At 46.6% G+C, this 24,420-nt stretch overlaps 2 protein-coding genes across 12 annotated transcripts in view; one reads left to right on the plus strand and one right to left on the minus strand.

Annotated features, from left to right (window-relative positions):
- Mcph1 (microcephalin 1) overlaps nt 1-24,420 on the plus strand; it is a 401,136-nt gene that overhangs the window by 329,977 nt on the left and 46,739 nt on the right. The gene's annotated exons all lie outside the window — the stretch shown is intronic.
- The window catches only part of Angpt2 (angiopoietin 2), a 150,940-nt gene that overhangs the window by 45,653 nt on the left and 80,867 nt on the right, over nt 1-24,420 (minus strand). For 10 of the 11 annotated variants that reach the window (XM_031339209.1, XM_031339207.1, XM_031339213.1 and 7 more), the window contains one exon: nt 2,493-2,728. The exons of the other annotated variant lie outside the window; for it this stretch is intronic. In XM_031339209.1, coding sequence (XP_031195069.1) covers nt 2,493-2,728 — 236 coding nt within the window. The remainder of the gene's footprint in view (nt 1-2,492; nt 2,729-24,420) is intronic. 11 annotated transcript variants of the gene reach the window in all.

Raw genomic sequence — 24,420 nt, forward strand, 5'->3', positions numbered from 1 at the left:
TCTCTCTCTCTCTCTCTCTCTCTCTCTCTCTCTCTCTCTCATTCAGAAGGCTGATGCTTCCTTTGCATGACAGATATAAAGGGCAGTGTGGGCTCTTGATGGTCCATGGGGCTTTCTTAGGTTGAACTTCTGGGGTTGTTCTCAGCACTCAGAAACACAAATACTATTCATCTGCCAAACTTGAGAGAACCCTTATTCCCCCCGAAGGGTCTTGTTTTTTTCAAACTCCCAAAAGCTGGATGGTTCTTTGCTGAATTTTGTGCAGAGATGGGGGCAGGGGTGGCAAGGAAATAAGGAAACGTTTTTAAAAAACAGCTCTCGAGAAAACACATATAACAATGAAACCAACCCGTGCTTTTTCTTTCTGTGATAATCTATAAATAGATGGTGCTCACTGCTGCCCTGTTAGCTACCCGGCTTATCTTCAGTCCCACTAGACCTTATTTTCTTCCCGAAGAGAAAAGCAGTGTTTATTATTGCAGGTGCCAAAACACGGAGGAGGAAAACAAGCAGAGAGATTCCATGCAATCGTTCCGAGTGGGCTTCACATTTGCCTTTTGCTTTTGTTTCCATGCCTGGAGCCCATAAACCCAGTGAATGAGCTGGCAAATTGCCTTCCTCAGGTGCGGCCCTCAGAGCTGGAGCAGGTGCTGATGGGAGCAGGTGCCGAGCTGATGAGCAGATAAGCCCAAGCCGCCCCTCTGCTCCCTGAGAGGTAGCTAAAAAGCCAAAAGAAGGGCTTTTGAAATACCACCCCACTACTGTTCAAATATTGACCAAGAGACCCTGGGAAGGAGGAGATTGTGGCCACCTTACTTCTGTTCCTCCTCCTGTTCTGTCTCTAAGCTGCCTTGCAAAGCTCCATAGGAGATGTGGTTTCCCTGTGCAGGAAGCACAAGCCCAGGTATTGCCTAGCCTGGGCTCCACTGAGCTGAGCATAAGAAATGAGCAGCATTGCCCTTGGCAAAACATTTTTTTTCCTGGTTTGGTGACTGTTTATCTTAGCAGAGGACTTGGAAGGCGGCAGATTAAAGTGTTTACTAGAAGGCTGGGCCTCCCCTCTGAGGAGCTCTGCATCCCCAATGCCACAGTAAATGGAGAAGGTCCCTGAATACATGCAAGACAGTTCCCAAAGAAGTCCAAAGAGATAAGCAGATACCTGGGATCCCTCCCCACCCCAGGCCCTGGGACATGTTTCTTAACATTAAAGTTCAGTGTTCAGCTATCTGTGAATTTTGGAAAGGAGAAGAACTGAGGAAATCACCCAGGAAAAAATAAAGATTCTGAGAAGAATTTTTTTTGCGTGCCTATAGTCCTGAGCAATCTTTGATTTCACGCCCCCCCCCCGCCCCTACAAGATTAGAACCAGCAGCACTCATTCATTTAGACTCCAGGTTCCAGCAAAAACTTGTCCACTTAAGAAAGTAGGGGTATTCGTGAGAAACATAGATTGGGACCCCGGCTCTGTTCTCAGATTAAGGCAGGGCATCAAACCAAAGCAAATTATGTCTTTCTGGGAAGAAGTACTAAATGAAGTCCACCAGATTTTAAAAGATTTATATGACTTTAAACAATTTCCTTGTGAGCATGTGATGTCATTGTCACAACGTATAACAATTCGTCTACTATCTGCATGCTTTGTTTAAACTTCCTGTGGAATACATATGGTTCACATAAAGAAAACTCCAGGGTCATTTGAGGTTTTGTAGAAAACAATCATTTGTGAAAGCAAACCGGACCCTTTCGGTGTCTTATTTTGGTTACAGTCTATAAAAAGACCGTGAAACAGAGCAATCGTCCCAGCCCCAGAACAAACTGTCAGACCCTCTCAGCCCGGCATGACAGAAGAAGTATAGCAGTCCCATGTGGGGACAAGCTCAGAGCCTGTCTCTGGAACTGAACGGGGGCCCGCAGTGTCTCCGGGACACTTGGGAAATACAGCGCCGTTTCCAGATGGCAACCCCTCCGTGGTGCAGCCCTGAGACTCTGAGAACACAAGGTTGGCTTTATTTAATTTCCTCTCTTTTACCAAGAGTCATAATCTATTTTCGTAAAGAAATTCAGGAAATTGGTAAAGCACTTGACTCCATCCGTTAAGTATCCGTAATTAACGTGATTGTCACGTTTTTCCTGGCTCCGTGCTGCCTTGTTCACAGCCTCCCTCACATGCCTACAACCCGCTGAGAAGATCCTGGTAATGGGTGTCACTTAGTTAGCCTCAGCTACTCAAACAAAACAGCATGCATGCGCGAGCGAGCTGCAGAGAAGCGCACTTCCTCTGCCCAGAGAGGAAAGATTCCTAAGTTCAGGGATTTCTCTGACCAGATTCTGGCATTCTTTCCTGACAGCCCCTTTGTTGCTCTTCACTCTGTGACTACTTTACTCCAGGGCAGCACAAAAGAGGAAGGCTTGCAGCCCACCTCAGCTGCCCCAGTCCCTGATAAAACCAAGGCTGTTAGTTCTCACTCCTCAGAGCCAGCCCACCTTCCTACCTTCATCAGCCACTGTGTGTTGTTCTCTAGAATGTTCTCCAGCACCTGCAGCCTTTGCACTGAGTCGTCGTAGTCAAGGGGTGCATCCCTCTGCACGGCGTTGGACATGTAGGTGCTGGAGGAAGATCGGCAGCTGTCGGTCTCCGGCAGCAGGAACGTGTAGCTGCAGGGTCCGTTCTGGACCTGGTACTGCCTTCTGCCTGTGCTGTCCACGCTCTTCCTAAAGTTACTGTAGGCTGAGGCCAAGACAAGATCACAGCCAAAAGTTAGGAAAACGATCTGCCACATTCTCTCCCTCTCTTTGGGTTCTAAACTGTGAGTTCAGCAAACTTGCAGGCACATATGCGTCCTGAGCCCTCAGCTGCTGCCTAAAGCACAGGGCAGTGCTGTGTGAATAAGTCCATCAGTGAGAGCCTTCTCCCGTCCCTGAAGCAGGCTGAGTCCCAGTGCCTGTCTCTTCTCTTCTCTTCCCCCCGGCACACGGGGAGCTGTCCTGCTCACTCCAGAGGTCTGCACGGATTCTTTGTTTCTCCCCTGAGTCTACAGTGTCAGTATCCGAATCAATCACTTTCCTTCCCTTATATGATAAGTTGATAAGAGCAGCCAGACATGTGCAGCCAGCCGCTCCGCCCCCTGGCTCACCCACTATCTTCCTGTAGGGGGTCACTAGCCAGGCAACAGGAAAAATCAGAGCATAGTGCTTACTGCCCCAAAGGACTGTGCACTGCAGAAGCCTTCTGGGAACACAGACCAGCCACAAGACCCCTGGGCTTGTCACAGGCACCACCCTAATTATTTCCTAGAGAGAAGCTGGGGCTCTGTTGTCTGCCTGCTCATTTGTCGGTTAAGCTTGCAGAGTATCTGAGGGGATCGCTTTAATTTTAAAGCAGAGTGAAAGTTTCTGTTCTTTTAGGAACAAAGCTACAGCTATATCAGGACCTTGGTTTATTTTCTTTATTGTTAATATAAAGAGTCAGAACAGCCCTTGTTAATTGTGTTTTTCCAGAGGGAAGTAAAGTCTTATTGGTATTTGGGTTTGTTTGTTTTTTTAACTACTAAATAAGTTATGCACGCACCTTTTTTTATTTTAACCCAGTTTGATATTATTAAATCAAGTTATCAAGATCAGTTTCTCAGCACTCACATGTTTGTGCCTTAACACAAAATAACCATTTAAATATACAAAATAAACTTAAAGAAATTTGGCCTGATTAACTGTCTGTTAAGTAACAATGGATATTTGAATGACGTATGTCGAGAGGAAACATATACATTTTCCTCCACTGTATCAGGGTTTCCTCAGGGCTCATCATTCGGTGGCGTGTTACTGATTAAATTAGCCCCAGTCAATGGGCTCAGGCAAATCACTTTCCCCTTTTAATTAAGTTCTAAAGCCCTTGGCCATAAAAGCCGGGGCCGCACTGACTTCTAAGACATTTCCAGCTCTGTGGCTCTGCCGGTGCAGAGTCATCACCCCTCCATGACTAGAAGTTAATGCTCCAGAGATTGCTACTTTGCAGACTCCAATATCCCTGACTACTCAAAGGACCACGTCCACCTCCAGAAAACCCCAGGGCAACTCTGCGTTATATATTCTCAGCGCCTAGAGGCTACGCAAGTCATGATTTTAGATCACAGGTGAATCTGGAGTCTGCACGGGGAATGTTTTTCACGGGATCTATTTGGAAGAGAACTAACTGAATCTTTCTAAAATGTATCCTGTAACAGACTGGTTTCCTAGTTGGCACCAGAAGAGGGTTGTTTTTTTTTTAATCCCAAGATCCACTAGGTCCATGAACTTGGAGAAGAAGAGAGAACATGTCTATATTTTTCACCAAGCCTATCTCTGAGAATTGATCAACCATATTTTGCCATCAGTGAAAACACATCCTTCTTAAAGACACCATAACCCCACACTCTATTGAAGGGACAAATAGGCTTAGAAGCTACTACCAAGTTCTATGGTGCACAAAGGCCAGAACTCATGCTCTGGACAATTAGCTGGGGGGTGAGGGGACAGTCTGATTCCTAAGAGATGAAACAGGGCTTGCTAATGCTAACACCGGCACTCAGAACCCCTCAGAAAGAGCAGGCAGGCCTCAACTTGAGTCTGAGTGCATGCGGCGTGCAAAACTTTAGCTGCTCTCAGCCTCAGGGCTCCTACTTGGAGAATAGAGACCATTCCTTCTCTGGGGAGTTTTCTGGATTAAGTTGCTATGGAGTAGGCACAGTTTAGGAATGCTGAGTCCCTTTCCTTACAGGCTTGCTTAGGAAGTGGAAATGAATTTGCTGACCATCAAACAGTAGCTCTGGGGTTAGTCTCTGATCAGGGCAAGGCAGTTAGCAATGGGTGCATATCTTTTGGGTTTGTTTGTTTTTGTTTGTTTGTTTGTTTGTAGGAGCACAATTCAGGACATTGATACATGGTTCAATTCCAATTTTAGGTTGGAATTGCAATTGTGTTCCAGGCAAATCAAGAAAAAAAACAAGGAAAAAGAGCTACGCCAAGTACTAAGTCTAGCACTCTTCTGGGCATAGGGTGACTCACCTCAGGACTCCTAATCTGCAGGGGTTCTTGGGACATGGAGGGAAGGAGACCATATGCAGAGAACTATGAAGGTGCATAGCAGAAGGTAGCACCGCCTCCTAGGGACACCTCCTAGGGACACCAGGCCTTGATGCTTTTCCTATGAGCACTGTCCTCATCCAGTCCCGCAGAACACAGTAGAAGCTGTTCTTTGTAGATTCTGAAGTGGAAATTATTAAAAGTGGGGCCAGCAGGTCTCCTTTGAGGAATGAGGTGGAGGATTCTAGCTCTGTGGGCTGCCTCGTCTCAATGACTGTCTCAGCAGTCAGGACAGCCACCGTGCAGCTCCTGGACTGCCAGAACAACTGGGTACCCATAAGACTTTACTCATGAATACGGCACTTTACGGTTTTTATTTTCACACCCATGAAATAATCCTTTTTGTGTATTTTTCAATTATTTAAGAATGTACAGAGCAAGGCATAGTGGAACACGCCTGCAGTTCTAGCACCCAAGAGGCTATAGCAGAAGGACTGTTGCAGGTTTGAGGCCAGCTTGCACTTCTATATAGTGAGTTCTGTGCCAGCCTGGGCTACACAGAGGCTCTGTTTCAAACAAAGCAAAATAAACACGCACACACATGCACGCATGCACACACACTCACACTGCTAGGTCATTCACCCAAATAGGTTATAAGTTAGAAGCAGAAGGAGGAAGAGTCAGCAATCCATACCCTGGGAATGGGGCATATTCAGTGAGGCCACGCAGTGTTCAGCGCATACCCAGCATGAGAAGAAGGCCTTTACTTAACAGGGTGACGTTAAAGGCAAGGGGCTAGTACAAAGCCCAAAGAAAAATGGTACTTCGAAGCCGGTTATAAAATGTTCAGAACATGCCACCATTGAAGAGCAAAGGGTGGCACAGTGTGGCAGCCCCCAGGGCCACAGTAACTCAGGGGCTCACACAGTCAGAACTTCAGCTAGACTGCTAAGAGGAGTCTCATAGGAGACCTACATAAGACACACACGCTAGGGAGGAGAGGAGAGACCAAAAGAGCACCGGTTTCTCGTCTGCCCTGGCCGGTAAGTGCCACTAGCCAATGGACAGTGCCACCATGGCCTGCGGTGGCAACTAAACATGCTCGCCCTTTTCTGTCCTTCTCCAAAGTGTTCCTTTTCCGTAGACCATCAGCCTCCGCGCCTCCCCTGCTTACCTGCTGACAGTATTGCTAAAGCAGAAGAAGCTACAAACTGGGGGATATTATCCCTGGTTTCCCAAGGTTGCCCTGAGCCTCCCTCCCTCTGTCAGCTCCAGGGAGCACTGTGCACGGTGCTCTTTGTTTTCTTAAGTGGGAGTATTTTCTGCTACGTTGCATGTCGTTAGCTGAAATTTCAGAGCCCCGTTTATCCTCTCCAGGACTGTCCTCACTTCTCATCAAACCATTTGATAGCACCAGAAAGACATTTCCAGAGAGGAAGCCATCTGCAAAGACCTTTTAAAAAAAAAATGGTTTAATTAATTCTCTGGGAACTTCATATACTGTAGTTTGAACATGTTCACACACTCATAACCTTCCTGTCCGCTCTCCCACCCACCTTGGAGATGATGGTGATAACAGTGCCTTCTGATGCTCCCTCCTCCTCCTCTCTCCTTCAGTCCACCCAGTTTGTGTTACCCTGATAATCTTGAGAGTGGGGCCTGCCCTGGTACGTGGTCAAGATAACAGGAGTCAAACATCATTAAAAAATAATAATAATCGGTTCTCCCTCTCTCACCAGCTGCCACATGCCAATAACTCTTCAGCTCATGGTGGGATATCATGCCCACCCCCACGCTGGGATCTCGGCTGGCTCTTGCTGGCACAGTCTCATGTATACCGGCCCTGTTGTGTCTGGAAGACACTACTTCCTGGATGTAATTGACCACCTTTGGCTCTTCTGCGTATCATTCCACAGAGGGCCCTGAGCCTTGTAGGGAGGTAAAAGCTACGGAGTCACTCAGGCCACTGGCCCTGCAAGTGCTGTCCTAGAAAGCCGGGTACTCCCCACTTTTAAATCGGCACAAAGTGAGCAGCTCCCACGTGACCCACACAGAGGGCATTTGTGAACAGCTCCCACGGCCTCCACGGTCACTGTGAACCAGTTTACAGAATGCCATCAAGAGTTTTGTCCTTGTCACATGAGTGGGTAGAGATCCATGGCCTCTTGCCTGACCTGGGAGAACCAGCACACAACAAGGGACATTTTACAAAAGCCTGTGTTAGGAAACAATCCACAGAGCTCAGATGCTGGACAGGACAGGCTCCCTGCACTTGGGTACGGATCACAGTCATTCTCTGCGGAGCTAGGCAGCCCCTCTGAGCACAGTCCTCTCTCCATGTCACCACTGCCTACAGCCCTGGCGTGCTGACTGGCACAGGCGCATACGGCCAGCTTGGCCTGGGTTTTGGAAAGCGCCTTGGTATATGAAGGACTCTCAGTGCTGAATTACCCTATGACGTGAAGCTGGGACACTGTGTCTTTGCAGTCAGATGGGCACAGTCCGGACTCTCAGGCGCCTGGCATGCGAGGGCTGGGAGAGAACTGAGGAGCCTCTTGGCCATCTCTCCCGCTGCCCTTGGCATCTTTAAAATTATCACAATAGTTGATGCATTTCGACATACAGCGCAGCATTCGTTTTCAGGAAAAAGCACTAGGTGCTCAATGGACATAAAACTTGTCGGGGAAGTTTTCTACTACCCTCTCCTAATTGTCTGCAGTTATTAAAGAGAATCAAGGAAGCCACTAAAGCGTGTCCCGCACGCGTGCGCGTTCACGCACACACATGCATGGATTCGGGATGGTGATGATAATATTTCAGCATTCTAATAACTGTCCCCACAGAAATACACAGCATGGCTCGTTTCTACTTTGTATATGTTAATCTGCATCTGAATGGCACAAAGGCAGACTGTGGCCATCAGCACACATGTTGGCACACCCACTGCCACCACACCCACACGGAGCCCAGAATCTGCAGTGCTCTGCGGTAATCCCCCGCTGCAGATCTCTGGTGAAAAGCACCAGAGGAAAGCCCCTTGCACTCACTCTAAGGACAGAAGAAAATTTCCAAGAGGCGCACAGATTGGTCCATATGGTCTTAGTTTCTTGGGCCTGTTAAAGATGAAGAATTCAAGGCTCACTGAGGTTAAAAGCAAATGCATCCATACAGCCTACTCTTTCACTAATGGTAATGGCGTTGAACTTAAAGCCATGGTATGTATACATGCGCATGTGTGCATGCATACGTGAGTACGTACCTGCATGAGTCCTCATGCTTACAGAGCAAATACTATTACTCACTGACCTGTATCCTCAGTCCCTAAAGCAGGGATTTTTTTTTTTCTCCAGTTTTAACAACTCCTTGGAAAAGATTGAGACTCCCTGTTTAAGTGCTGGCTGTCACCCTGCATGGCACTGATAAGCATCCAAATGACAGAGTCCACAACAAGACCCAAAACTGCGCTTCTGGTTGCTGGACCTGGGATCACCTATGTGAGGGGCAGCCTGGAACTCCCCAATTAGGGAGCAGTCTTGTGAGAGCACAGAAAGCCAGTTCATCAGTGTGTCAGTGCCCTGGCTAGCTAGCTGCAGATTTACACGGCCCCCACATTTTCTAGCTTTCATAACTTCGTCCGAATATGTCTCTTGAACTTTTTCCTGTATTCACAGCTACAAGATTCTGATGGGCCTAGGAAATAAAATAGGGTGCCACTTGGAGCAGGACCGCTGTTCTCACTGGAAGTATACGTCTGTGTGTACATTTATGTATGTTTTCTGTGTGCACATTAGCACTTGACATAAAATAGCTGGCCTGGTATACTTAGAGCATAATTAAGTCATTGGCTTAGAATCAGGCACTGAGTCTGGAATTCACCTTTGTGAGAGGTGAGGAAGTGAATATTTTGTTCAAAATCAGTTCTCTAACTGCCAAAGGAGAGAAGGGCTATCTGCCAGATGTGTTTTCAGGCCACTTCCTTTCCTGGGAAACAGCCATTTCCGCCCACTGCCGGCATGTTTTCATCCGCAAGTAGACGGTGACAGGTGCAGAAAAGGAGCACAGGATTTGCAGGACAGGCCTGTCACCATCTTCATCCCAGCTGTGCTGTGCCACTTGTGTTTGGCAGAGAACTGCAGAGCTGCCATGCTGTGAGTGCCCAGTGCAGTTATAACAAGGTCAGCTGACCTCTCGATACCTGCAGTTCCCGTTAAAGGTGCCAGGTGCTCGCCACCCGGCCTTATCTGAGTGTTTACTATGAAATCATGTCTGACTGACAGTTAGATAGGATGGACTGTTTTGTTTTGTTTTGTTTTAAAGAAACTTAAAAGAGTCTCATTGTTTACAGTTTCCCAGCTCCTATTAAAGTATTTTCATATCTGATAGTCACACTGTGTGTCTTCCCGAGCCCACAGACTTTAAAGGGGGGAGCTTTTTATTTATTAGAAACTTGGGAAATATGCAAGTAAATATTTTTTAAGATTACACCACAAATTCTTCAAATTTTTAGGAAGATTTCAGTTTATGCAATTATCCTGTTGTATAAAGTTATCTCAAACACTGTTTGATTTTTAAATATTTTCATTCTAATGTTTTTGTGGAATATTTTATCTCTCCATCTGAAACAACAAATGTCAAAAGGGTCCATATTCAAGTCACAGCTTTGAGAAGACAGTGAGTACTGTTCTCTAGGGTGAGAGAGGGCCGGCCTGACATTTCTGCACTTCCTTTCTGGAGGGAGAACGGTAAACATTCTGTGTGAAGGATTCATGTGCTAGCAGTAGCTACCTCACTTGTGACCTCAGTTAAATCTTTGCTTTGACACAGTACTTGGTATTTTGAAGTGGGTTTATTAGCTAAGATTTTATATTGCCTATTCCTAAATCCATTCTGACACACTCTTACAAGTTTGGAACCTACTGAGAAATGTGTCCAGCCTCTCTCCATAACCATTCTAATGAACTATCTGCATCTCTCACAGCCGAGTTTTCTTTTGGAAGTGGCCTAATGCCATCTAGATTAATCTTCTTTTAATATAAATTTATAAATGTTTATCTTAGTTATTGAGAAACTTTTTAAAAAGGAGATAAAAATGTCATGAGTATTCCCATTTAGATATATTATCTTTCTTGGTTATAAGTTAATATAAATAAATGGCTTATGTCAAGGTTATTTTAAAAAAAAAATGCACATGACCCTCATTTTGTATTCCCATCCATCTGGCTGAGTTAATACGAAAACTGTCTGTGGGAACTTACATTCCATTATGGACTTACATGGACAAAAGTCATTTTTGAAAAACATTAGCACAACCATGATAAATAGTTGAGCATAAAAGTTATAGTCAAGCTTATGAGCAATTGCGATGTTCCCGCTTAGGTGTATAAAAGACCCTCCGCTCCCCTTGTCCGGGCCTGGATCCAGTTGTCTCTTGATGACCAGGTTTTCCTGGCTGTCTTCCTGTGTTCTGTGTGCTTCTCTTTCAAACTCTGCCTTAAGCCCCTCATCTGGCACCCACTACCATATCCGCCAAAGTTTCCCGTTCCAGGAAAGGGCACAAGTCAAAGAAAAGCTGACACAAAAGAGAAAATAAAAGGAAACAAACTGGACAGAGACCACAGAGAGGGCGCAGTTGCAGCAGTATTAAGATACCATGCTGCTCTCATCTGCTTCCCTCGAGAGGAAAAAAGATGGAATAATGCTTTCCAAGCCTAAAATGCTAGTCTATTAGAATATTTACAGGAAAAGAAATTGTATACTTTCCTGAAAAAATCATGATGCCTTTAAATGACCTTATATTTTTTTAGTTTGTATGCCAAAAAGTCTTTTGACTACAATAAAGAATTAAGCCCACAGAACACTGCAAGAGACAGTACCTATTACAAAATGCTATTATCAAACCCACTGTGAACACTCACCTGCTCCCTCTGCTGGTCTCATAAGAAATGACAGTCAGAACTGTCATTAAAGTCATTAATAGAAACACTGAGCAGTTTAAGGGGTAGGTCAGCATCAACTGGTAAGTAACCTGGATGCTATTAGTTATAAAGCAGAATAGCGCAACACGGACAGAGCCTTCGCATCCGTGCATGCAGACACGTGCGAAGTAGTGTAGTGCACACGGCACACACATCAGTACAGTTACTGCCCAGAGGACATGAGCCATCTGGCCTTGTGACAGAAGTCTGTGTTGTCAGTCTCCAAAAAGAGTTGAGTTTGGGGCCCAACTGCCTGAAGCAAGACCCTACCCTAGTAAAGCTGAGTGGTGCTGTGCCAAAGGTATCGCTTGGTGACAGACTGTTGTGCCAAAGGCATTGCTTGGTGGCACCAATGGTGAACTTCATGCCGAAGCGTCCCAAAAGCAGGTGAGGGCTAACTGAACTGCTACAATGCCTCCATTGTTGATTTTTGACCCCAACTATTTACTTAGTCAAAAAGAAACCATCTTGCCAACCCCAACCTGCCCCATAGAGCAACCTAAACTGAGAGAAGCTGCATTCCAAGCTGAGAAAGTTGATTGCATAATTTAACAATGAAAAAAAAAGACACAAAATGTGATGGGCATTCAGAGAACGCAACCGTAGCTGAAGAAAGGGAAGGTGAAGGGATAAACTCACTCCACAGCCAGCTCAGCCATCAGACCCTACCCACCCGTGGAGAGTTTGAGGCAGTGGAATAGCCCACAGTGATCTGGAGAAGACTCTGGGAGAAGTATGGAAAGGGGGCGGAAGAGGGTAGAGTCAGGGAAGCCAACTGTCCCTCAGGGCTGACGTGCGAAAGGGAGCATCAATGTGACTGCTGTGAGGGATGCCGGGATTGGGACTGGGGAGTTTTCTGTCACCTGAAACAATTAGCAATTCTGGTTAGGAGGTGTAAACCACTTGCTAATGCTTGCCTAGTGTGAGCAAGGCCCTGAGCTGCATCCCCAGCAGCATTGCACCGTGTGTCTGTTGGGGAAAATGAGGAGTAAGAGGGAAACATCTTTAAATGCTGGAATCATTTCCATAGCATGAATGAACACCATAATAAGACAAAAAATAAACTACCAGGCTTATCTAGTACTGTGGAGGGTGGGAGCACAGCCATGAGAAATCCTTCCGGCGGCGTCCTGTACTGGTGATGTGAATCCTCTCCCACCCGAGACGTGGTCAAAGCTGATGAGGAGCCCTGACCTTTACCACAGCTCTCCAGAGAGCTTGACAGTTTCTTAATAAGGCTACTAAGCAGCTCTCGCAGACAACATGAATGAGAACACAAGCAATGCCATGCCACTAGCAAAAGCCAGCAGATAGAAGAAAGAATCAGGCTAGCAAAGCCTTCACAAGGGGAAGCTCATAGATGCATCTCTGTGATCTTGCTAGATCAGTTTCTTAGGCTACTACTTAAAAGGTGCCACAGTCTCAGATTTCCTAGTCAATGGCTAGCCTCCTTAAGCACCCTTACCTGACATCCTTATGTGACGTGGATAAAGAGAAGCTGTCCCTTACTCAGAGTGCCGTGGGTGGCGTGGCATTTCTCATGCTGGGTGGCGTGGCGTTTCTCATGCTGAGTACCGAAACTAGTCCCATCAGTGGTCCTTCACCAAAGGCTCACTGAGGTAGGCTCTGTGGCTTCTGGCATGCTACCCCTTGTTATAGTTTCTGCTCATGGAGAAACAAGCAACGAAGGAAATAAAGAAGAACCAGTCCAATTAGTAAAAAGGTAAAAGAGCCCAAGGGGTTGATTGCGTGTGACCCAAAGTAGAGTTAAGACGTCATATGCAGGTTGCGTTGTGTAGCTTTATACCTTTGCGTTAATTTGTTGTTTGAGGTCCCCTGTTAAGGATTGGATTGTGTTACCCTAAATCCAAGTTGAAATCCTTTCTTCAAGGGACTCAGAATGTTACCTTATTTGCAGCTGTGATCATTCAGGTACATTGACTTAAGCTGGAGTAATACTGAAATAGTGAGGGCCTTACTCAATATGGTTAGTATCTTTTAAAAAGATGTTCATGGGGAGACGGAGACATCCTCTGGAGGTGCCATGTGACCCTGAAGGCAGAGACCAGGTGATAGTACCCTCAGATAGCCATCAGCCTCCAGAAACCTGGGAGAGGCCGAAACAGATCCCACCATACATCGTCCTGTGGGGCCTTCCTATCAACACCTCGCCCTTGGACATTCTGGCCTGCAAAGCCCCGTGGGCATGAATTTCTGTCCCTTACACCCCTCAGTTCTGTGGCAGTTGTGATTAACCTGTTGAACTAATACAGTGTCATAAACAGTTCACATTAGGAAGAACATGACCATGTGCTTCCACCAAATCGGCCACCTGAGTCTCTCATGCTTCCTGCTTAGCCTGGGGACAGTGGGCAGAGCGGACCCAGGCAGCCCTTGGTTTTTAAGTTCTTTTTTTTTTTTTTTTTTTTTTTTTTTTTTTTTTTTTTTTTTTTTTATTTTAGATATTTTCTTTATTTACATGCGAATTTCTCCTTTCCCAGTTTCCCCTCCAAAAAACAAAAAAACAAACAAAAACAAACCCCTGTTGCCTCCCCCCGGTTTTTAAGTTCTTATAAGGCTTTCCTAGGAAGACTAGTGATCTGCAATTGCAGCCAGCCTCTAAAAGCCTGGGCCAAATACCATGTCCCCTCGGAAGCTCTCCCTGTCTTTCTACAAAGTCAATTCGGGGGTCACTGCACCTGAGGTACTGGGTGACAGTAGCTCACTATCTCCACTATGAGGTGGCATCCTAAGCTGAGGACTTAGAAGGCTGCTGCTGCTGCTGCTGCTGCTGCTAAGTGACACGTCCATATTATCTGTTGCCCCTGCAAAGGTGTCTATCATGGGGTGAGGACATGCAGGTGTAGGGCCCCTGCCATACTGCCAGTGTTTGTCTCTGCTGCCTGTGTGACAGCCCCTTTTTATCCAGCCTGCAAGTCCCACCACTTGAGCGGCATTCTGAAGTTCTCAGCCCCAGCTATCTCAGGCCTCTGCTGTAGCAGAGGGGGACAGGGTGCTGGCTGGGTGTCATGAGCCCCTTGGCTGGGAAGTTTTACTCTAAGCATCCAGAATCCCTTTCCTCAGCAGACTCTGCAGCAGTTCATCTCCCTCCCAGAGTCCCTGCCCTTTCAGCCGTGGTGCTGTGGATTTCTGTAATGGAGCTTCGATCTTCTCGTCATCCCTTGTGGTCTGCGATTATTGCTTTCATCGTAATAAAACCAATAAGCGTGCAGAGGTCAGAGCGGCTGTGAGCCAACTTCAACCATCAGGTGCACGACACCTGACATGGAATAAATTGTTCCCAGGTAAACACATTTGGGATTCCACGTGTGCAAATGATCTTCTAGTGGCTATGCTGGACCTCACATTTAAGAGTGTTATCCTTCAACATTATTTGCCACATGTATAACTCTGCCCTTTTTCCACGACTTTTAGAACTTTTGGGCCTATGCTGAAAGCCAAGCCCCTTGCATTTGAAACATGATTTGTGGCAAATCTTCACCAGCTAAGGGCAGAAAAGTTTGAGGCTATCCCCAGCTACAAAGTTAGCTTAGTATGCGGCTAAGCAGCCTATGTATAATGTCGGCTAAGCAGCCTATATATAATGTCAGCCCTTTTGGGCTTCAGTGGGATTCCCTTGTAGTCACTTCCATAAATGTGGAAGCTATTTTAGCTCCTATATGAGAAAGACTAGGCAGGTATAGAAAGAGCTCTAGAAAGTAGGTCCTCCTGTTCCTTCATCTACAGACAAGAGTTCTAGAACCTCCCACATGCCTGCAAAGTTGGTCTAAGAAAAGAAAAACATTATATGGTGTGTGGTGGGAACGAGGTCTTCCCCAGCCTCCCGTGGTACACTGCATCCCCTTCTCACATCTCTTTGGCTTCCCCTGCCGTCTTTGGAGAGAGCTTCGACTGTAAGGGCGGATCCACTGCGGACTCGCCTTTCACCACTTGCTAGAAATAGCATGCTGACCTTGTCCCCCACACTCAGCTGCCCTGGGACCTGTGAGGACCGTGGCCTCTGAGCAGAATTAAGCTTGAACAGCTAGGATGGCTCATGGGAGAAGGAAGCCGGGGAAATTCTTTCCGAAGCTGGTATTTCTAGGAAAACACTGGGCCAGAACATGCACCCATTCACTACCCAGTATCAATCCCATGCACCTGTTCCCTACCAAGGATCACTGCAATTTTAGTCAGCAAAGGAAAAGCGCACTGCAATTTTAGTCAGCAAAGGAAAAGCGCAAAGCAATAAAGCCGCCTAAAACTTCGGGAAGCCCCTTTCCATAATGTGCTTATTTAGGGCTTAGAAATATGCCTGTTTTCAGGACACCATAAGCAAAGCCCCACTTTGCACCTGTGTTTCAGAATGTATTTTAAATGTCTTAATGACTAACAGGGAAATTTTTGAATTTTTTTTCTAAATATAACCTTAGATTTTACTGTACAGTTGTTTTCTCCCTCTTTTGAGAATAAGACAGTTCTACTCTGTGACTACCAAACTGTCAGTAACTCAGAGGGAACTGACTAGATTTAAATGGGAGGCATGGGAGGCAGAGGCAGGTAGATCTCTGTGAGTTCCAGGCCAGCCTGGACTACATGATATTTCCAGGACTTCAAAGAGACTCTGTCTCCAAAAAAATCAAATGTAAGGCACCACCTATAAAACCCTGTATTGAGTTAGAGCAGTGGTTCTCAACCATCCTAATGCTGTAGCTCTTTAATACCATTCCTCATATTGTCACCCCAGCCATAAAATTATTTTAATTGCTACGTGATAACTGCAAATTTTGTACTGTTGTGAATTGTCATGTAAATATCCATGTATTCCAGTGGTCTCAGGCAAACACTGTGAAAAGGTCCTTGGATCTCAATGGCTCTTGAGATCTCTTGTAGCAGTGACTAAACTCAAGCTCCTAGCAGCCGCTCTGCCCCAGCCTCCTGAGTGCTGGAATACGGCCAGTGCTGGAATACGGCCGTACCCAACATGTTTGACACTTTCAGATGTGCTGGGACACACAGAGTGGAGGCTGCAGGGTTCTTTGGTTGCCTCAGGACAAGCACTGGCTCTTTAAGGATCTGGGCAGTCGTGCCCACCTTGAGATGGAAGAGCTGACCAATACCACGTAGTGCTCCATTCTCCTGCATCTGACAAAGCACCCAAGAAAAATTCCACGCACAACTGAAATGGGTCCGGTCTATTCGCTTAGGAATGATGACTGGAGTGCACTCTGTCCTCAGCAGATACTGAAAACCATGTCTGTGTTCAGAGTTGAGCTGTCCCCGAGATCTTCCGATTAACTCCTACGTTCCTTAGGACAGTGTTTTCCTGGAACATTTTTTATGAGAGGCACTTGAGCAACTGTTTTGGCACACAGATAATCTAAGCATGCCTGACGTAAAGCTTGGGCTATCGTCCATGCATCTATTGTTGCAGCAAACCTGACATTAGCCTCTTACATCAGGGCTGAAGGTTTGTGCAGAGGAAAGATCTTAGGAAAAACAAACATGGGAAGGGCAGCCGACAGCAGTTCATTCAGCCCCAGAGCTCATGTCACCAGGAGTCACTGGGTTCCGTAGTTATAAGGGAGTACTTACCAACGGTTGCTACTGTGTACATACCAGAACCACCAGCCCTGGCTGAAAGCTAAAGGCCTGTGTACCCTTGTCTGACTGGCAGATGCTGCACTAAGGACCCTGTACCGTTGTCTGAGAGGCGGATGCTGCCCTCTCTCCTACAGACTCTCACTCCTGTGTGATGAGCCTGTCTCTGTGTAGATGGGTATACACTCCCAATCCACTACACACATTGGGAAACAGGAAATTGCCAAGTAGAAGCTGGCACTCAAGTGCCAACCAAGGGGGTAAGATCCATATGTATCACACAGTCTAACCTACAGATTGTTAGCTGCTAGCAACTCCATGATGCCCCTGTGGCTGTCGGCTGTCTTAAACTGGAATTGTCAGAGAGTCAGGAAGAGATTTTGGAGCTTTCATGTTGTTCGTGATCCTGTAAGGCAAAATGCCTTCCCCAAGCAGCCGGGCATCACTGGATCACAGGCTTCCTGATTCCTGTTCACGTGTAATTGCACGTGGTGTATGTATACATTTAATGTTAATGACACGGAGTCAATAACTACATTACTATTTTAATAGATGAGAGGTTTATTACTCGGTGTGGATTGCTCCCCCTAGAAACCTCCAAACCTTTCAGTGGCTCTGTTACTTGGAAACTCTAGCTCACCCTCAGGCTTGTCTATAATCGAAATCCTCAGATTTTATGTTGAATTTGGAACTTTAATAAAAAAAAAATCCCAGCTTGATTTCATGGTCCAGACACACTTTTAGACCAGCACTACACATGCAGAAGCTGGACAAAGAGACTCAAAAGCTCCCCTTCTCAGCCCCGTCAGAGACATTGATCCGCCCTCTACCCAAAGTGTTTACATTCATATCAAATCTAGGGTTTAGTGAACCATAAAAGATAGAGGTTAATGGAAACAAGAATTGACCTCAAAACATATTTCAGCTGATTTAAAAGGAGACAAAGCAGATGTAATTACTGAGGAGAAAGCCATCGCTGCACCAAGCCTGCCCCAGTGTAATCTCTGTCCACTCATCCTGCTAGCTGCATAGACACATGCATTCCAAGTACACAGTGACATTACCAGACCACAATTCAGGGCAGCCCCATCTCTTCAGACCATTAGAACTGGAAGAGGAAAGACATAAAGAAGGCTTATCTCCTGAAGCACTCTCTGTCTCGGCTACGGCTTCACTCGAGATTTTGACAGCGAACAAAACAATTAGTAATGACTTCTTAAAGTGACTCGGGGGGAGGGGGTGGGAAGATGGCTCTGTGGGGGAAGGGCTTGCTATGCAAACTGAAGGCCTTGCTGTGGTCTCCTCGCCACCCACCTAAGGAGCCACGCATAGCAGTATATGTCCCTTATCCCAGAACTGGGGGTAAGAGACAAGGGGGTCCCAGAAGCCGGTAAGCCAGCAAGAGTTCAGTGAGAGACCCTGCTCACTAGACAACTAACACCATCCTCTGGCCTCTGCACACATGCCCATGCCTGTGAGCACAGGAATATCAAAACATACGTGTGCACATTCACACGCAGCTTTACCACAAAGTGATTCTTGTCTGATTGCATTCTCCACCATCAGACTCCAACAAGACTTAGCTGTTGCTGGAAACGCTTGCTTACCAACACAGCTCTTGCGCTAAACAGGCGGGGGCTTCACTATGTCCCCTGGCTCCGCAGTGAGTACACGTAAACCACAGACTGCAGTGCTCAGGAGCCTAAAAGGCCAAATATAATATAGGAAACAGCATTTTAAACCTAAGCTGCATTACATTTTCAGGGTTCAGTGAATCAACAGGCAACTCCACCCCCACCCCGGTATAAGATAGGTATAAGCAGTTATAAGCATAAACTGCTTTTCAGCGATTTAGCTTGAATTGAGAGAAAAACTGTATTTTTCTAATTTTTCAGACTACTCATGGCATCTCCATTTCCTGATGTATGTATTGTTTGTGGGTTGTCAATAAAAGGATTGTCAGGAATGAAAACAGTTTTTCTCTTGGAGTCTACATAGAGAGGAGGTATGGCTCTGTCTGGTAATGCGCACAGCTGACGTGAGATGGATTGATGTTCCCTGCGGTGCTGGTTCCGCTGACTGCAACTGTCCTACAAGCTTCCTGTTGAAATGAGACCGTTTGGGTGACCACTCCAGGGCAGCAGGCTGTGTCGTCAGCACAGCTGGGAGCGTGTCACAGCTGTCTGGGAGCTCTTTCCTGGACAGGGTTGCTCTCCCGGGCTGCAGCTGGAGCCGGACGATACTACTCTTGCCTGCCTTCTCTTCCTAAAGGCTGAAGCTGGGCTGCTGAGGACAGGCCAGCACCCCTCCCTCTAGATCTGCCTTTCGAGATGTCACAACAAATACTATGTATGCAGTCTCTAGTTAAAATGCACCCTCCTGCCTCTGCAGCCCAAGTGCTGGGATTACAAGTGTGTATCACCACACCTGCCTGCTTCTCTGCCTTTTAAAATGTGGTCGTGAATGTGTGCCATGTCCTGATGTCATGAAAATGTGACCTGTATTGCTTGCCTCATATCCAGTCAGTCATGCCAACAGACTGCAGGGCAGGCTTCAGAGCACAGCTGACCCCCAACACAGTGATGGTGTGCACTATTCTACTTCTGGTTTGACTGTTAGCTGAAGTCCACTCATAGCTCTAACTACAGAGTTTCCTCAAACTGAGGAAGCAGCCCCCCCCCCCCCTTAGCCTGGAACCAGCTGAAGTTTTCCAACAGCTCTGAGGTTTCCCTGCCAACGCGCCACCTTCAGAGACCAATCCCAGAGGCCCAAGCTGCTCTGCAGGCTCCTGTGCCTTTTGCCGTAAGCTCTCTCCATGGCAGGGTACACATGGCTCCTCTCCTTATCAGCCATTCCTGTCTGCCAGGCAGGGCTTAGAGATGTTCATGGGAGGGGAATTCTAGCTACGTAAACCCCAAATAAACGAAGATAGAAGAGGCAGACAAAGTGGAAAAGCGACCGACTGTACCAGAGTGAGTCAGGCAGAGGAAGTACTGATACTAAGCACGGTGGTGCTTGTACTGTGAGCACAGGCGCTTTGAAGCCTGGGAGTGAGTTGTGGTGAGACTGGTCTGTGTGTGTAGCTCAAGATGAAAAGAAGGGAGAAGAGCCATGCCACGGCGCCCCCAATCTCAGTCTGAAGGCACGCAGTCCTCCCTGCATGGGTCATCCTGAGTTAAAAACTCACTGTGATAATTCCTGTGGGGAAAATCCTCTCACCACAAGCAGTGGATTGAAGACCGCTTGGTGTCCCTAAAGTCAGCAGTGGCTCTTCCACACACCCGGAGCTGTTCATGCAAGCCAAAGCTAGGGTTCTTTCCCACCTCTTGTGCTGTAAGCAGCTGCTTGCTTTAATTATGGATGGTGTGTTCCTACCTGACATGAGTGCCTCTGGACCATCTCTGGTTTATGAATTACATAGCCCTAGAGTGCGGCCATCACAGAGACCCCTAGCCATCCTGAGGTTCACCTGGATGTCCTTGGGCTTAGATTCTGTTTTCTTTGTTCTGGAATGTTTCCCCTGGCTTTATTTGTTCAATGTCATTTTGACACAGAAGGAGTTCCCCCACATTCCATGTGTAGTCTGATGCTCTGGGAGACTAGTCGCACAGCAGATGCGTGGTAGATCCATTCCCCAACTGCTGAGCACTGGACAGCCAAGTGGTTTCCAGCTTTCAACTGCTGAATTCGATAAGCGTTCTGGCAGAGACTTGTATGTACACATAAATCACTTAGGGAGTTTTCAGGAAAATAGCTGCCTTTGGTGCCTGGAAAGGTGAGCATGGTTTCAGAATGTTCCCAATGACAGGGATGTCGCCCAGGGCAACTTTATATGAATGAATGCCTTCCTGCTTGCAGGCACACTGAGGTGACAAGAAAGACAGTGTGTCCTTGGAGAGACACACTGCTGCAAGGCGAAGAGCAGAGCATATATTGGCAGCCAGCGCCCCGGTGTCAGAGGCCCTGCCTCTGCTGCTGTTGAGGTAGTTTGCATCGGAGCTCCCCAAGAGTGAGTGTCTTCTGGCAGGGGTGTTGTGGAACCACCCCTCACTTGGAAGAGTCCAGAAAGGGCATGCAAGCTTCAGTCTAAACCATCATCACGGAACTGCCTTGTCTTCACCTGTACAACGTTAACTTTGCCAGTTAATTCTGCCAAGTTAGGGCAAGACAGGAATGAATTGTGTGCTCTAAAGATAGCAACCAAAAGAAACCTTTGTCTTAAGATTATTGGAATCCAGAGACTGTTCCACCTGGGAATCCTTCCCATATTCAGACATCAAATCCAGACACTATTGTGGATGCCGACAAGGCATCATGCTGGATGACAGGAGCCTGGTATAACTGTCTCCTGAGAGGCTCTGACAGTACCTGACTAATACAGATGTAGAGGCTCACAGCTATCCATTGAACTGAGTACAGGGTCCCCAGTGAAGGAGCTAGAAAAAGGACCCAAGGAGCTGAAGGGTTTGCAGCCCCTTAGGATGAACAACAATATGAACTACCTAGTACCCTCAGAGCTCCCAGGGACTAAACCACCAACCAAAGAGTACACATGGTGGGACTAATGGCTCCAGCAGCATATGTATAGCAGAGGATGGCCTAGTCGGTCATCAATGGGAGTTGAGGACCTTGGCCCTGTGAAGGTTCTGTGCCCCAGTGTAGGGGAATGCCAAGGCCAGGAAGAGGGTGGGTTGGTGAGCAGGGGGAGGGGGGACGGGGGGTTGTTTTGGTTTTGGGGTTTTTTTAATTTAATTTTATTTTTTTTCTTTCGGAAAGGAAACTGGGAAAGGAGATGTAAATAAAGAAAATATCTAATTTTAGAAAAAGAAAAAAATGATTGGAGAGCAGATTTGTGCCTTGGAAGAAAGCCTTGGAAGGAAGCATTGGAAAGCTCTTTGAGGGGACGATGAAGAAGCTAGACCCCCTGGGTTTTTAGATGGGGTATGCCACCAAGTCACACAGGACAATGTAAACACTGTGCTGTGTGCTCTCGTGGCCTCCTGCTTTCTTCACCCTCCAGCCTTTGCCTGTCTCTGGGTAGAGAGTGAGTGGTGCTCTGGTCAGATATAGCTACTACGTTATCAAACCCCTTGTCCCTGCTAAGCTTCATCACTCTGTGTCAATCTTTCCAGGATGTGCCTGCGTCCCCTAAATGCCGAAATCCACAGAATTCTGCAGGGCCACCAGCTCTACTTGGGACATCAGTTATAACGTAGCTGTTACAGGCTACCAGGGAGAAATGGTCAACAGGTCCAAGGGCAGAAATCATACAGTTAGATTAGGTATGGGTAGCCATTGGAAACATTCCTTTACAAATAGGTTTTTCTGAACTAAGAACTAGAGTTTAAGACTGCCAGCATACCTAGATGACAAATTGGCAGCAGAATCATCTTTATTTGGGGGGAAGCCACATTTGTTGGGCAGTGATTCAGAGCACAGAAGCATAGGAACATGGGGATTGCTTTAAGAAGCTCAGATCTTAATGGTGGCCTTTTCCCATTGGAAGTTCTTTTGTTTTCCTTTCTCAAGCTACCAATACTTAGCTAATGAGACAGTCTCTCAGTACAAAATGGGAGTAAAGAATATTTATATATTCTACTTCCTCCTTCCTCATATTTTTTACTGAGGATATTGACATGAAAACAGGATCTTTGTGGCCAATGAGTTCATCCACGGCTGGTTCCCACCAGAAATTCCCGGCTTTGTGACATCAGTGAGGTAGCTCTGGGTGTCACTTCAAGAGCAGGCACCTGGAAATGATGGAACCTTGGACAACAAAGTTGTTTTCGAGAGAACAAGCTGATGGAGAAGGGGAAGGAAACTGAACTTCCCTGAGTTCCTACTGTGAGCATTCATCCAGCATCTGAAGACTTGGGGTGATACATGCAGACAGCACGCTGCCAGGCAGACCCTGCCCACGCTAACAGATTCTCAGGCACCGTCTCCTTTCACCACTGCACAGCCCCTTGGATGCCTTTTACCTGTCAGGAGGTTTGCAATCTGAGCAGATGTGACAATGTCTTCTAGAAAACTCTGTGCTTGTTGCGATAAAAATGTCAACATGAGGTTACTTTTCTCTAAATACATGAAGAAAATGTCTAAAAACCATCTCTAGAGTGTCTTCACTCCATTGTATCCAAATGCTGCATACTGTAGCTCATGTAGCTCAGACTGACCTTGAACTACCAATGCTCCCAAATGCTGAGATTATAAGCAGGTAAAGGCTGGGTGTTCTTTATGATAGCAAAAAGAGGGGCAGGGGGAATTCAGACAAGGATGTCTAAGAAAATTAGAAATGATGACAAAACTACTAATCAAAGGCCAGGGAGCAAAACAACAACCAAAAATGGCAAAGAGGGTCCAAGTCTGCAGTAATTATCTGGGCAGAGGGCAGTAAGGCTGCCATCTGTGTTACAGGGGAAAGGGCGAAAGCCACTTGGTTTGGGTTTTCAGAGATGTACTACAAGCCACCATGACGGGAAACCCAGCCATGATCAGGAAACGAGACAGAGGTGAGGAGAGGAGCAGAGTCCCTCGAGGGTCTTCAAGCTCAGGTCTGTTTGCCCCTCTGTTAGAGATTTGCTGGCCTCTCGTTCAGACTGACCAACCCCCTAATCTGGAACCTGACCCTACTGCCATTGTTTCCTGCCAGGCACATGAGATTCCAGTGCCTACCGAGATACTGTTACAAGCAATGGCCTGTCAAAACATAAATACATTTTAATAAATAATAAAATTGTAAGATTAGCAACACAGGGCTGTCACCCAGGCTTAATTACATTTAATAAGCCAAACATGAAGACTTTAGAACTTTCTAAACATTTATTTACTCTCTTGTGTATTTATTTTATGTGGAGGCCAGAGGACAACAGTTGGGAGTTGGTCCTTTCTCTGTACCATGTGGGTTCCAGGCATGAAACTCAGGTTGTCAGGCAAGCTTGGCAGAGAAGACCTTCACACTGCGCTATCTCACAGCTCCCCCTGTGCTCTCTTACAGCTCGCCCTGTTCTCAGTACTCCAGGTAGATTCCTCTGGGGCCTTGGTGGTTAAAATCACTGCTGGCCATGTGCCTGCTTTATGTAGCAACTGAGCTCAGCAGGTTTGGCTATATCACAGCTGAACTCTGGGGTTGATCTTTGTGAAGGTCTTGCTCTCACGTGATGTTTGCAAACAGTCAAATGCTGAGTGATAGACAGGCAATGGTAACGTGATACCCATGAAGTCAGAGTGCATAAATCATTGATATTTCCCTGTAAATTTCCCTAGGATGGGATGAATGGTGAGAGAAACGTGCCGTCTTTCCTTGCAGGCTCTGTCCTGTTATGCTTTGCAGGGTCACAAGCTATGGATATCCACACTCTGACATTTTCAACCCTTAGAGAAGCAAGTAATTCTGTCACTTCATGTATCGGCGATATTGCTGAAGCATAGGGACTATGCTTTGTAGAAGTGGCATCAGGAGACACTGAGATCCTGCATGGGATTTGAAGAGAAGGGTGTTCAACTTCTCCTTGGAGCAATGGTGCCCAACAGATTCCCCACTGTGGCATGTAGCACAGAAGAATAGAAAGTGGCCCTGTGTGGGCCACGGTCCCTGGGTAGGACTCGTCCCAGTACATGAGTAGCACGTGTCACAGTAAATTTCAGCTTGGATGTACGTTCAGAATTCTTGAGAGTGAAATGCTGGGGAATCCCTGGGGTAGAATCAGGGAAAATTCCATGGAGCAAACAATGGAAAATAGAGAGGCTCCATCACTAACAGCCCTTTCCTTTATGCCAAAGTGCA

This window comes from Mastomys coucha, unplaced genomic scaffold (assembly GCF_008632895.1).
Source record: "Mastomys coucha isolate ucsf_1 unplaced genomic scaffold, UCSF_Mcou_1 pScaffold22, whole genome shotgun sequence".
Classification (NCBI taxonomy): domain Eukaryota; kingdom Metazoa; phylum Chordata; class Mammalia; order Rodentia; family Muridae; genus Mastomys; species Mastomys coucha.